Below are 15513 nucleotides of genomic sequence, written 5' to 3' on the forward strand. Positions count from 1 at the left end.
CCATCACCCATACAACTCTCTAAGCCCCTGTACAGCCCGGGTGAGTGATATGGTGTCTCAAGTGACTTATTAACTCCTTTATCTATTAACTCTTTTGTTAGCATTTCCTTGTTAATATTTATCGCAACAACCTGATGTTTCATGGCATAAAAGTGGTCCCCCATCATTATCCACTCATCTGTGTCTTTGATTATTTTCATTGTTGATTTGTACTTTAGAAATAATGAATTTGAAATCATGAATAAAATGTGTATGACAATATAGTCCCTTCGGTTATATCTAGAATAATATGAAAATGTAATTTTCTCGTATTTAAATGACTGCATCATATGCTCCATATAAAACCACGAACTCTCCACAATCCATTTGTTCACTACAATCCTAAGACCTTCATAGCATTCCTCATGAGTTTCCTGTGCCGCTTTGAAATCAGGCTTTGCCTTTTGTTGTTTATACATTGTACGCATAATGAGACCTGACTAAATGGAACAGGTTGAGTGATGAAACTGTTCCTGCAATTTAATTGATTAGTTATTAATTATTTCCTGTAAAATTCTTGCTACCTGTTCTCATCCGTTTCATTGAGACCCCTGTGCCCTCTGCAATAAGCTGGCCAGATTGGGAAATCAATTTCAAATGATCTGCAATGGAAGCTTGTGCATGCCAAAAGTATTTTTTGTTGCTATAATAAATGTTGTTCTCATTCAGAATAGGAATGAGACGAATGTGTCAATGATCTCATGCTTATTATTAGATTTAGATGAATCTTGCCTCTAGGTCCATCTGGTCCAGTCTCTCCTTGAGGTCCTGGTAGTCCATCTTTTCCTGGTGGCCCTTGAAGGCCAGATTTGACTTGAGCAGCCAACATTGCAGCAGGGAACTTCAGTTCGTAGTGCGCAAACTTTTCTGGAAAGACAGAAGAGAACAGAAACTATTATTCCCCACTGAATCAAAACTGCCACTTATCTGCATAGTTTGATCCTCGCGTGGTCTTTTAAATTGTGTTCAAACTGTTTAAATATATCCAATCTTCCTTTTTTTGTATCCTTTTCTGTCAAAAGTTGTCAGCCTCACTTAAAGAGAGGTTCTGAGATTCCCATTACCTCTTGAGTGAAGCATGTAGAACATTTCAGGATAATCTACGAAGGAAGGCCAATCTATGAGCCAAAATGGAAAAGTACACTTAGAAATGGCAATCAAGCCACTGTGAGAGATTGAAGGGTGGTTGAAAGTTTGACTAACATGATAGTTATTGGAAACTGCCTTTTACTGAAGTGAATCGTGTTTTATTTTCCTCAATAAAGTTGCAGTATTTACATTATTTTTGATTTTCCATCATCCTTCAGGGAAAAACAATTGCAGGATCTGTTAATGCAGTTTATTAAAGCTAAAATGGATTAGCATCTTTGAATCATTTTGAGTTATCAATCCATTATATACTACTGAAATTTCTTGATTAGATTACTGCCTCATAATCTCTCTGGGGATTCACTGTTCTTTGTAAACCATCCAAACCCTTTGATTAGATTACTCCTTTCAGAATTCAATATGCAATTTTCAAAGCATCAACAATCTGATTAGTTTAACATGCAAAGATAATATTGAACACCACTGTCCTGAAAAATGGATCAACATTTAGTGTGGAAGAAACTGATGTTGCAATGTATTGTTTCATGCCATATAAAAAACCCAATTAGAATTATAGCATCAAGGAAATAACCATGACCATGTAAAAGAGTAATGTAAATAAAGATCAGCAGAACGCTGGAGGAGCAGCAACGTCGATAAATGGTTTCCTATCAATAAGAATCCTTCTCTCTAGTTAGATTCAAAGCCCGTCAAATTCCCTAAAATAAATTCACCAAAAGGGAACAGCAAATTTGAGAAAAATTTCTCCCTATTGTTTTAGTTTTCTCACTTAATCACAAACATAATTAGTGATGAAAGTATCTCGCAATGTTGCTTTATGAAATCTATAAGGTAGAGGCACCTTAATTCCATCCTTGTGGGGCAGTGCACTGAACAGCAACCCACTCTTGTCCACCATGTCCCAACAAGGAATAAATAATCTTACAATAACACCTAGGAGAGTGAAACAGAAAATCCCACTGCTGCGCAGCAAATAGCAAGAGTAGCGTGAATAGGAAATACCAAGTCACCATGAATTCCATGCATCTTAATCTTCTGAGTCAGCCTGCCCTGAGGAACTTTTTCACATGCCTCACTAAAATCCATATAGACAATATCTACTGCCCTTATTGAAGACTTTTGTCATTTCCTATAAAAACTCAATCAAGTTAGCAAGACATGATCTGCTGTAGGATATGCTGACTATCACTAATTAATATATTCCCTTCTAAATGCGAGTAGATTCTTTCCCAAAGAATCTTGCCTAATAGCTTCGCTACCACCATTGTAAGGATCAACAGTCTGCAATATCCTGGATTATTTCTACTTCCCTTCTTATACAAAGGAACTGCATGGATTACTCTCCAGTCCTCAAGGAACTCACCTGTGGCTAGAGAGGTGACAAATATGTTTGGGTGGCCTATTGGCGCAGTGGTAGAATTGTTATCTTACAGCGTAGGAAGGAACTGCAAATGCTGGTTTAAACCAAAGATAGATACCCGAGTAACTTAGCGGGACAGGCAGCATCTCTGGAGAGAAGGAATGGGTGACGTTTCGGGTCAAGACCATTCTTCAAACTGAGAGTCAGGGGACAAAGAAACCAGAGATATAGACAGTGATGTAGAGAGATATAGAAATAGATATAGAAGATATGCAAAAAAAGGATAAAGGAAACAGGCCATTGTTAACTGTTTGCTAGGTGATAATGAGAAGCTGGTGCGACATGAGTGGGGGAAGGATGGCGAGAGAGAGGGAATGCAGGGGTTACTTGAAGTTATAGAGAAATCAAAATCATACCACTGAGTTGTAAGCTGCCCAAGCGAAATATGAGGTGCTGTTGCTCTAATTTGCGATTAGCCTCACTCTGACAATGGAGGAGACTGAGGACAGAAAGACCAGTGTGGGAATGGAAGGGGAATTAAAATGTTTGGCCACCAGGAGATCAGGTAGGTCCAGGCGGACAGAGTGAAGGTGTTCAGCGAAAAGATCGCCCAGTCTATGTTTGGTCTCGCCGATGTATAAGAGTGTATCTTTGCATATCTTTCATTCATTTGTTCTATATCTGTCTACATCACTATCTATATTTCTCGTTTCCCTTTTCCCCGACTCTCAGTCTGAAGAAGGGTCTCGACACAAAGCGTCACCCGTTCCTTCTCTCCAGAGATGCTGCCTGTGGTGACTAATGGGCCTCTCCCACTTGGGCGATTTCTCAGCGGACTGCCGGCGACTATCAAATGGCCGGCAGTCGCCTGAAAAACCAGCAACTGGAACAGCGAGTGGAACACACACACACACACAAACACATCGCTTCCTTCACCAGCCTGTGTGAATTTTTTAAGATAGCGCACCCCCCGCTTGCCCTGTCTAAAAAATTCACACAGTGCAAAGCCAAGGTGAAACAGACACACACCTTGTTGAACGGGAAGATTGGCGCTGTAAAAAGACGGCTAAAGCACAGTGTACAGTAAGTTCTTTAAAAGAGGGGAGGAGAGGGAGAGAAGGGGGGAGAAGGAGTGGAGACAACTTTTAAGCAGTCATGGATACACGGCTGTGAAGCTCGGCGGACATTTAACATTACCAGTCGGTTATCCTTGGTTCTGAAAACTACTGCTTACCTTTTTTTTGCCCAATGAGCCAATGAAATTCACCGGTCAGCACCGGCTCCAACTTACGAGAACCTTCGACCTCCTGGCAACCCATTAGGACCTCCTACTGACCCACTTACGGCTCGTGAATTTTCGCTACTCTCCATGGCGGCTTCATTCCAGTCGCCGCTAATTTTTCAACATGCTGAAAAATTCATGGCGACCATAATGTGGGAATTCCTCACGACCATGAAGGCGGCTCCCTGGCAACCACTCGCAAACATGTGGCGATTGCATTTATCCACCTTAATGCTTTTCAAGAGATCTAACACCGTCTCCTTCTTGATCTCAAAATGGCCTAGCATCTTTGTAATCACTACACTCATCTCACCATCCTCCTTCTCCTTGGTGAACACAGTTACCCATTTGGTACCTTCATACATCCTCTTTGTATAAATTCCCTCCTTTATCCTTGAGTGATCCTACCTTCTCCCTAGTTGCACTCCTCCCTAGAGCCTCCTCCACAGCCGGAGTGAGGCCACATACAAGCTGGAGGAACCGCATCTCATATGTCACTTGGGTATTTTACAATCCAACAGTATGAAGACTGAATTCTCTAATTTTAGGTAACTTAAATCCCCCTCCCTCCCTTCTTCCCCCCCTCCCCCATCTCCCCTGTGCCCCACATAGACTATTTCTTCCCTCTCCCTCTCTCTACATTCCTTTCTCTAGCTCCACAATTTGCAACTCTTCAACCCTTTTGTCTTATATTTCCCGTCTTTCATCTCTGGCCTTTGTCCAACCATCTGCCTATCACCCCCCCCCCCCCCCCCCCCCCCCCCTCCCCTCACATGCATCCACCTACTACTGCCAGGCTTTGTCCTGCCCCTCTTCTCTTCAATCCTTCTTCCCTCTACCTCCTTCACAAACAGTCTGAAGAAGAGTCCCGACCCAAAACATCACCCAGCCATGCTCTCCAGTGATGCTGCCTGACCCGCTGAGCTACTCCAGCCCTTTGTGTATTTTGTTGCGAATCAGCATTTGCAGTTTTTTGTTACTACATTTTTACGAACTATTTCTGGCCAAGACTACTATCGTTCGTCCTCCGCCTTTGGCTAGGTTGAGGTCAGATTGTGACAATATAAACAAATTTTTGAGAGACAGCTGACAAGCAGGAGAATTAGCATATATGGCGGATGAAATGAGAAACAAACACCAATCCAATCCACAATACCAAGAACAGAGAATGTTGGAGATACAACAACTCTGGAGAGAGAAACTAGGTAACATTTCAAGTTGATCTGCTTCAATCAAAATCAAGCTAGTTATGGGCCTGTCCAACAGGCGATTTTTCAGTAGACTGTCAAGTTACCAGCAGTCGTGTGAAAATCTGGGAACTGGAACGGCGACTGTCAGAGTGATGCGCACACACACACACACACACACACACATCGCAAAGGCGGGGTCAGGGCAAGCGGGGGGGGGGAAGCGTTGGTCCGTAATTAAGACCGTGCAAAGTGTACGGTAAGTCCACACAACCGGGGGGGGGGGGGGGGGGGTGCCGGGTTAATTAGGGGAGGGCTAGTGGAGACAACTTTTAATAGTCCCTTAGATACGCAGCTGGGGGGGGCATTTAACAGGGGGAGCGGTCGGTTATCCTTGGTTCTGAAAAACTCCTGCTTACGTTTTTCCCCCCCAATGAGCCAATGAAAATGACCAGTCAGCAAAGGAGATTAACTAAAACTACCTACGACTACCCATAACTACATGGCGACCCCACTACACCTGCACCTACGACTACAGGATTATTGATTTTCTCCATGGCGACCAATTTTCAATGTGTTGAAAAATTTGTGGTGATCATACTGAGGCCGCGACTAGTTCCCAGAATGTGGGATCTCCTCTGGGCACTTGTTTATCTTCTACCGTGAAAGAGCTCAGGAAACATTAAATGCTATATGGACTCTGATGTTAGTGTGCAAATGACATAGCCTGCTCCTCTGAGCAGGCAGAGCATAACCATAGCTTCAGAATTGGATGGCGCCTTGCAGGGGACACGGACAACCATTGAAGTATATTTCAAGATTTAGTATGTTTCACGCTGGTCACCATTGAGATTGGCTCTGCTGTAGACCTTTTGGGTCCAATCAAGGAGTCAGTCACCCCCCCCCCCCCCCTCTCCTCTCCCATTTACATCAGAAACACATGATCTCTGCCTTATTACCAACATTCTCTTTGACCGACGATAGACACAAAAAACTGGAGTAACTCAGCGGGACAAGCAGCATCTATGACGAGAAGGAATGGGTGACGTTTTGGGTTGAGACTTCTTATAGACTTCTCTCTGACCACCAATACCTCCAAATTTTCTGCAACTTAAAACATGCTTCTTTTGTGACTTTGCTTAATTCTATTAGAAGGTCATGCAAGCTAACACAGTTTCTAGCTGTAGTTTCCTGCTTTTCAATTTCAATCTTCAACTTCCTTACCTTCAAAAATTCTGTGAATCTCTTGTCTTATAAATTTTGATATTTCTTCAAATGGAATTTTGGTGTCCTAGTGAAGTAATCAGAGATTGTATGGAATCAGCAGAATGACAGTAAAGTACAATGGAGACAGCGATATTGAATGACAACAATAAATTTTATACAGTATTAAAAACATGCATCAAACTTCAAAGTATCTCACTTAGAAATTGTTTACCTTGCTATGTAAAGAATGGGAAACATAGTCTAAGATTTGAAATATGCCATTCAACAGTGCAGTCAATACTTCGTCTTTAATTTCTCCTTCGCAAAATGTGGACTTCAGCTAACTAGTTTAGTTTAGTTTAGTTTAGAAATACAACGCAAGACAGTGAGATTGAATGACTACAAAATAATCAGCAAACTAATTAAGGAGAATGATGTCTAAGATTAAATGTGTAGGAAAGAACTGCAGAAGCTGGTTTAAATCGAAGATAGCCACAAAATGCTGGAGTAACTCAGCGGGACCGGCAGCATCGTCACCCATTTAGGCTGCGGGCCCAGCATCAAAAATGTGTCTAGAACTCAACTTTCAACAAATCAACAAATATATATATTTGTATATATATATTTATATATACACACACACATACACACACACACACACACACACACACACATATATATATAAATAAATGATGTGAATATGACTGTAATCATATATAATTATGTATAATTATATTATATAAAAATAATATAATTAATATAATTGTGTGTATTTTGAATGAGACTGCCGCAGAGGTCCGGCTCCTGAACCAGCCTAATTAATAGGTGAGGGCAGTTCCAGTGGGTTCCCCCGTTTACTGAACGCCACTGATTGCCAGTATGCAGAGTGGGGGTCATGGCCATAGTGGGACTGCGGCAGTGCCAGGCTGGGGGAAGGCTAAGGCATCTTCCACTGACAGGAAAATGCCTAACCTTAACTCTCCCCCCCTTCCAGAGCTGCCCATGGCAGGAGCTGGAGCCGCTTTGGGTCAGGCTGCGGGCTCCGTAAGTGTGGCCACTCAGTGCGTCCACCTCGGCCAACATGCCCTTCTCGATCATCTTGGTGATGATGGTGGAGAGCAGCACGCTGCCCTGCACGCCACCCGGGACGCCTTCAGCACCACTATAACGCCGGCTCCCTCAGACCGCCTGCTTGCTCTCTGCAACACCGGCCGTCCGACAGTCTGACTGACCCCTCGCAGCATCCACCGGCCTTCCGACCAGTCGCAACACCCACCGGCAGATCAACCACTCACCATCCACGGGCGGCCTGACAAATCCTCCACAACATCCTTCGGCCAACCGACAGCCCGACCGATCCTCCAAATTATCCTTCGGACTACCGACAAGCACGACCGACAGACAGACTGACCGACTGACAGACCGATCGACTGACCGACTGATCCTGACCCTAATCCTACATTTGTTATTTATCATTTTTATTTAACAGTTCACATCATAACTTTATAAAGATAAATCAATTGAAAAACAAAATTATCAGCAAGGTTAGTTAGCATTACCTTTATTCCTTGGAAACCTTGCTATTGCTATTGATGTAATGAGAAGGCAACCATGATCCCAGGGTCCTCGCTGCCTAGCGACCATAAAAAAAGGCGCGGGATTGGTTAATTTGCGCCCGACCTCAATGTCAAACGTGCATTGATTGGACAATTACTACTCGGAAAATTAGAAGTTTTTGTCATATTTTTAAAAAATGTGCAGGTTTTGATCTAGATGAGTTTCAGGCATGATTTATATAATAATTTTACACAATATGTACAAAATTCAGGTAGTTCCGTGAGTTGGGTCACAATCTTGAATGAAAATGTTCCTCGGCCCACAGCCTAATTCCTTCTATCTAAGACTAAATGATGCGCTGATTACAGTTTAATGTGGATAAGTGAAAAACTTCAGAATTCTACCATGGAACAAAGAGGGAAACCGCCTGGGCCAATAGATTGGCTTTATCGTGGCCTTCTTCAGGAGGCTACTCTGTGGTTTGTGAAAAGGACATGAAGTGCCGAAATAACTCGGCGATTAAGGCAGTATCTCTGGAAAACATGGATATTTTAGTTTTGGGTTGGGAGCCTTATTCAGACTTTGTTGGTGCACTGGAATTGCCTGGATTGTGGTGTTAATAGTCCAAGTTTTTGTACCTTGGTTAAATTTGAGTTCCTTTTATTGACTGATGTATTTAAGCACATTTAAAGGCCCTATTGTTACAGTTCCACCAACCGTATAGAAATTTCCACAACAAAATATTTGGATTTATGAAAGATTATTTTATACATCTAGCATTATTGCCTATCATGAAGTCACTTGTGTAATAGGCCAATTTGAGCCCAGCAAGATGCCATACACACCAATTTACTGATGGTCTGAAGGATAAATATTGTTTTGAAGTTTGAGAATAACTTCAATAATTTACTTTACTGCCATGGAATTGTTTACATTCAATTAAGAAAATATGGCACCTCCAACACCACTGTAATCAGGGCAGTTAGAAATGTTAACCACGCACAACTCTCCAGAGTGGAACTTGAACCAGGACCAGGTTATAAAAATAAATCATAACTTTGGGGTTTCCATACTTATCCCATTTACAGAGCAACCGTTTGTGAAACTCGTTTCTAGAGGTCCTAATCATGAGGGTCAAACCCAAATAGCATTGAATAGCATCCAACACCATTCATATTACCTGGCATTTGCTATCACAGAATTTAAACCAGAACATATCATGAAATCCTCACTGCATCTAGAGAAGATCTTTCACTTGCTATCTTAAAATACGTCCTGAATGAGGTCAACATTTCATTCTAAAGCAGCATGAATATATATCTGAAATGAACTATTGAACTGAATGCAAAAACAATACATAATACTGGGAGCCATAAGGCTACTATTGATAAAGAAAAATTGATGGTGTCCCTTTTTTCTCACCAGTTCTTTTACTCCAATTGTAAATAATACAATGCAGATTTTTTTCTAGTTAGCCATTGTCCAAAACTTTGATTACTCTATTAAAATATTTAGCCAAATTCTAAAGCAGGGAAACTTGGTTTGCAAAGTTCAGCTCTTTAGCACTCTTGGTGGAATTCTACAGATAATGAATTGGCTTAATAAAGCAGTCAATGTGCTCCAGCCACCAAACTAAGAAGATGTGCAATGCTGACACCTAGTGGAAGTAGACACAAATGCAGATTATGAAATTAATTAGCGAGTAATACTGACTTGTGCCTCTCACTTCTCACCACTAATCTATACTTTCTAGTTTTAGGGGGTCAGCTCCTCTGTCTCCACAATAAGTCTGGTTGAGCAGAAACTGCAGGCAGCAGGTCTGGTTTAAAGGCCACATGCTGTGAATGTTGCATCCTCTCAATAGAAAAATAGAAACAAGAATTAGGTGCAGGAGTAGGCCATTCGGCCCTTCGAGCCTGCACCGCCATCTCATGGCTGATCATTCAGTATCCCGTACCTGCCCTCTCTCCATGCCCCCTGTCCAAAGGTTACTCCCTCTTTTATTGCCTCAACTACCCTCTGTGGCAGAGACAGAGATCACACCTCTGCGTGTAGTTCTTCATAATCGGCTTCTTGCCTTAATGCTTGTCCTGGCATATAAAGAAATCTTCCTGCATCTATACTTAAGAATTTAACAGATCCCCTAATAAAAGAGAATTTAAACAATATCCAAAAACATCCCCCCACTGGTGAATGTCTCTGTTCCCATTATGATGTCCTTCCTCAGATTTGAAGGCACAATGTCCAGGTGTGGTCTCCCACCCTGTACAACCAGTGTCCACTCCTATACTCAAATCCTTTTGCAATGGCTTTCTACTGCCTGCTGCACCTGCAGCCTACCTTCAATGACTGGTGTACCATGACACAGGTTGCCTTTACGGTGGCCCGATGTTCCAGGCCGTTCTCGCTGGGTGATGGTGCTCCGGCGTCGGGAGAATCCTGTCAGCGGCTTGGGACAATTCCCCTGGAACTGGGGTCCCGCTTGGGGTACCCCCTTACTGCCTGCCGGAGTTTACTCCTACCGTGCCAGCTTCCGAATAGAACCCCCAATGCCTTGTGCAAGGACCGCGAAAGCCCGGATGGAGCTCCATCCCATTGCCGAAAAATCTATAAGATTCGCGATGAGTAAATCCCTTTGTATGGCTCTCCCGATGTTCAAAGGTCCAAAGGTTATTTTATTGGCATACACCGAAATGCTTCTTGCCAATGCAGCTGAAAGCCAGCTAACAGTAATAAAGACCTTAAAACATAAAAACATCCCCCCGCGATGTTTCCCATTATGAGGGAAGGCAATGTCCAGTCTCCCATGCATAGTCCTATTCAGATTCAGATTCATGGAAGCCCGATTTAAGGCCGTGTCGCTTGTCAGTGTACAGTACGGGAGAACAAGCGGCGAAATGCCATTCCCCGGAGACCGCGGTTCCGAAGCCAACGCGCGCCGGATGGAGACACTGCCGATCTCGGCGGGCCCCCGATGTTAAAAGGCATGCGCAGGCCGCTCCGCGCGCATAGCGTTCCAGCGGCTCAGCATTCTGGAGTTCCAGCGCGGCGACCCGGGCAAGGCATCGCCCGCTCCGCGATAGCGTTCCAGCGCTACACCGCCGCCGAAGCCGAGGTTCTGGGCAGTCCCTTCAGGAAACGCCGCTCCAGGCCCGCTGGTAGGCCGCGAAGACGGGTCGAAAGTGCAGCCCAGAGAAAAGCTGCCTCTCCGACCAGGTAGAGACCCTGAAAAGCAGTTTCCCCCTTCCTCCCCCCCACCCCCCATATAAAAAAGACTAGAACTCCAGAACAAAACACTAAAACTCACTAACATTTTTTAAAAAGAGTGAAAAATGAACAGCTGCAGGCTGGGCAGCCATACCACACAGGACGGCGCCCCCTATAGGATGTTATTGGCTATATTTAAGAGGGAGTTAGATGTGGCCCTTGTGGCTAAAGGGATCAGGGGGTATGGAGAGAAGGCAGGTACAGGATACTGAGTTGGATGATCAGCCATGATCATATTGAATGGTGGTGCAGGCTCGAAGGGCCGAATGGCCTACTCCTGCACCTGTTTTTTCTATGTTTCTATGTCTGAAAGCACTTTGCAACCGATTAAATTTGAGATGTAGGCATTGCTGAAAGCAGAAATACTTGTGTCACTGGTGGACAGATTGTTCCACAGACAGCAATACGATAATGACCAATTGAAGATAAATAGTGTCCAGAACATTCTCCCGTTCATCTTTGAAAGCTACATTGGCATATTTTACATCCACCTGAGAGGGGAGATGTGGCTTTGATTTAATAGCTCAAAATGACTGGCAAGTCATTTGGTATATTTTTTTGTTGGCAATGGAAAGATCACTTCTGATCGAAAGTATAATTGAGAATAATCAATGTTTCTTATAAAAGTTGGAATAATTGTCTCATCCATTCACCAATATCTTTATTTGTGACATACAACAATGAACTCATCAAATATGTAGGTAATATATCGCACAAATATAGAAGGTATTTAGATGTTAGGATATTGCAACTGATGTGGCAAGAGAGGTAGTCAGTTTGTCTTACTGAATTGCCAGAGAGGCCACGATGACCTGGAGGTCCTGGAGCTCCTGTTCGTCCTCGTGGCCCAACGGGGCCCGAAGGCCCCATTATTCCTTTCTCTCCCGGTGCCCCTGTGTTACCCATCCTTCCTCTTTCACCCTGAGGACCTCGGTCACCCAGAATTCCTGGATCTCCCTATCCAAAAGAGGAATGAAATGAATCAAGACATACAATGACAAAAATAAGTCATGACATAACTATTTATTCTGTTTGGAATAGCAATTTAAGCTTGTGTAAAACATTATTTCAGAGGCATCTTATCTGCAGAGAAGACAATTTATGAAGGAAACGATACAGTATTAAAAACATGCATCACACTTCAAAGTATCTCTAGAAATAGTTTACCTTGCTGTGAGTAAAGAATGTGAAACATTGTCTAAGATTTGAAAAATGCCATTCAACAGTGCAGTCAATACTTTCTCTTTAATTTCTCCTTCGCAAAATGTGGACTTCAGCTAACTAATTTAGTTTAGTTTAGTTTAGTTTAGAGATACAACGCAGAAACAGGCCCTTCAGCCCACAGGGTCCGTGCCGACCAGTGATCCCCGCATATCAACATTATCCGACACACACTAGGGACAATTTTTACATTTACCAAGCCGATTTACCTACTGTCTTTGGAGTGTGGGAGGAAACCGCAGATCTCGGAGAAAAACCCACGCGGTCATGGGGAGAACATACAAACTCCATACAGACAGCACCCATAGTCAGGATTGAACCCTGGTCTCTGGTGCTGCAAGCACTGTAAGGCAGCAACTCTACCTCTGCGCCACTGTGTCCCTAAAGTGGCTTCTGAAGGTGGAACATTGGCACCTCAATGTTGCCCTGATTCACACAACCATTTCCCATCCAGATTTGTTAGCCACTGAGTAGGCTTGTTCCTCCATTTACAAATATCTTATTTTCCATTGGTCCCTCTCCACGTGGCCACTGCAAAGCTAGTCACGATGTGTGAAATGCCAACTTGGATTAGGGAACAAAGTGCTCGGGATGATCCTGATGTCTATATCCTCATTGTATATAACAGGATTTTAGATCACAGTAATCAGTTGGCATGTCTTGGCTAAAATGATCCTTGGTCCAAGAAATATTCCTTTGAATAAACAACTTACTCGCTCACCCTTGGGTCCACGGTCTCCCGAGTTCCCTGGCAAACCCTACAATTAAATCAAAGAAAATATCTATAATATCCCAATGTCCAAAACACTTTATTGTAAATTGAAGAACGATTACAGTTCATGGAACCAGTTAACATTGCAAAGCATGCAGGTGAGATAGCATAACAAAATTGCAACAATTAAAATCACAATTCATGAAATGTACTTTTTCCTTACCTGTGCACCTGGGAATCCTTGTTGTCCAGTTTTGCCCTGGTAAAAAATAAGATGTAAACTCATTTATGAAGCATCAGAATCATGCCGGTAATATTTTTATCACACATTTGCTACAACCCCATTTGCCCTGAAGCAGTGCTAAGATCTCCACCAATGATTCCCCTTAAATCTAAGAAATGCTTTTGGGAAGGAGTAAAACAAGCACCTCATAAGAGGGAGTATCTGAAAGGTGCGGACCATGAAATCGGACCATTTAGTATATTTATTTTGGTGCTAATTTGCTTCCATTTTAATTATGAAACATTTTACTTGGCAATTTGGGGTCACACAAACATGCCAGAAGTTTGACAAGCTGACAGCTGGTGATTTGTCTTGATTTGATCATTTTGACTAGATGGCAACCCAAGCATTGAACTAACTACTGCAAATGAAGTAGGCAAAGGTGCAGGAATGCCATCCTCACTTACTCTCTTTACAGGATCCTCAGTGACCAGCTGATCTCTTGCGACTGAGTATGAGAGTGGTAGACTTGAGAGATCTATACAGAGCAGGTACTTCACAGAAAGTGAGACATCTGTATTTGACAATGGTTTTCTGCAGATTAAGGAATCCCTTTCTGTGGGATTACAAAGCATTACACTGGAAGGGGACGATTCAGCTAATTGAGTCCATGTTGGATCTATGTAAGAGCAAATCAAGTGCTATTCTCCCACCCTCTCATCATGGGCCTACACAATTTATTTTATTTTATTTACTTATCGTGTTTCTTTTTTAATGTTGTGATTGTTCTTCCTGAACTATCTACATCCATCCCTGGCAGTAGTCTTGATCTTCCAATCTGACTCGTTGCGGCCCTTGCACTTTTTTGATTTTTTTGTGCTTTCGTTGTTACTGTAACACTACATTTTTCACGCTGTTTCCCTTCACATTTCGCTTTGTACTCGTGTATGGTTTGATTGTAATCATGCATTGTATGATTTACTGGGATAGGATGCTAATTAAACTTTTCCACTGCATCCTGGTACACATGACCATAATAAACCAAAACCAGTACAATCCAGATCCTAAGCACTTGTTGCTTAAAAACAATTATTTCTTCAGATCAAGATGTGTGGACTCTTGCAAACTGGGAGGAAGAGGAGTGGGCACCAAGAGCAGGTGTTAGAAGAGGCACGAGGAGAGTAAGAAGGGCTCTAGCTGGCAAGAATCCTTCCAAGATGAGATTGAGTCCTGCCTCCTCTGCAGGCAAAACTGCTGCAGCTGAGCCATGCCTTTGCAGCAGTGCCAATGGTAACGGCAGTCACAGGGGCCTTTAATTTCTTTGCAGTCGGCTTATCCCAGGAACTGCAGCAAATAGTATTGATGCCTCCTCACCTGCACATGAAGGGAGGATTTAATCACATTTTCCTTGTATCAGGAGCAGCAGTCACTGCAGGTATTGGATTCTGCAGATAATGTGGTGTCCTCCGCAGTGTGGAGGTTGACTGACTGGCTGATGTCTGGAGTGTACCCATCATGCTCAGGACGTGACCAGCCACCATACTCCCTACTTCAGGACAACTGCTGATCTTCAGTACATCTCAAGTGGTTCAGTGGGTCCTTCTGTAGAAATGCACTGCTCTTGTTGTTGCATACCCTGTTGTTGGATTTTAAGGGATTGATATCTCTTTGGAATTTTGAACAAACTTTGTCAATGTTACATAGAAACATAGAAACATAAAAAATAGGTGCAAGAGGAGGCCATTTGGCCTTTTGAGCCAGCACCTCCATTCATTGTGATCATAGCTGATCGTCCTCTATCAAGAACCCGTGCTGCCTTCTCCCCATATCCCTCGACTCCACTAGCCCCTAGAGCTCTACCTAACTCTCTCTTAAATCCATCCAGTGATTTGGCCTCCACTGCCCTCTGTGGCAGGGAATTCCATAAATTCACAACTCTCGGGATGAAAAAGTTTTTTCTCACCTCTGTCTTAAATGACCTCCCCTTTGGCCCCTGGTTCTGGACTCACCCAACATTGGGAACATTTTTCCTCCATCTAGCTTGTCCAGTCATTTTATAATTTTATATGTTTCTATAAGATTCCCCTCATCCTTTTAAACTCCAGTGAATATAAGCCTAGTCTTTTCAATCTTTCCTCATATGACAGTCCCGCCATCCCAGGGATCAATCAAGTGAACCCACGCTGCACTGCCTCAATCACAAGGATGTCCTTCCTCAATTAATCCTAGACCTTGCAGAGTAAATCAATGTGATCGACATGATATACCCCAGAATTCATTGGGGAATGAGGGTTATTCCCTAAACCTCTGGTCTCAACTCCGGTAAGGTAACCAGTAACAAGGGTAGCA

At 43.0% G+C, this 15513-nt stretch overlaps 1 protein-coding gene across 1 annotated transcript in view; it reads right to left on the bottom strand.

Annotated features, from left to right (window-relative positions):
- The window catches only part of LOC129696925 (collagen alpha-1(XIX) chain-like), a 320031-nt gene that overhangs the window by 13296 nt on the left and 291222 nt on the right, over positions 1–15513 (bottom strand). The window contains exons 50-54 of the mRNA XM_055635036.1: positions 13165–13200; positions 12943–12987; positions 11795–11965; positions 6203–6269; positions 772–906 (exon numbers count right to left, since the gene is read on the bottom strand). Coding sequence (XP_055491011.1) covers positions 772–906; positions 6203–6269; positions 11795–11965; positions 12943–12987; positions 13165–13200 — 454 coding nt within the window. The remainder of the gene's footprint in view (positions 1–771; positions 907–6202; positions 6270–11794; positions 11966–12942; positions 12988–13164; positions 13201–15513) is intronic.

The sequence above is a fragment of the Leucoraja erinacea genome, chromosome 5, assembly GCF_028641065.1.
Source record: "Leucoraja erinacea ecotype New England chromosome 5, Leri_hhj_1, whole genome shotgun sequence".
Taxonomy (NCBI): domain Eukaryota; kingdom Metazoa; phylum Chordata; class Chondrichthyes; order Rajiformes; family Rajidae; genus Leucoraja; species Leucoraja erinaceus.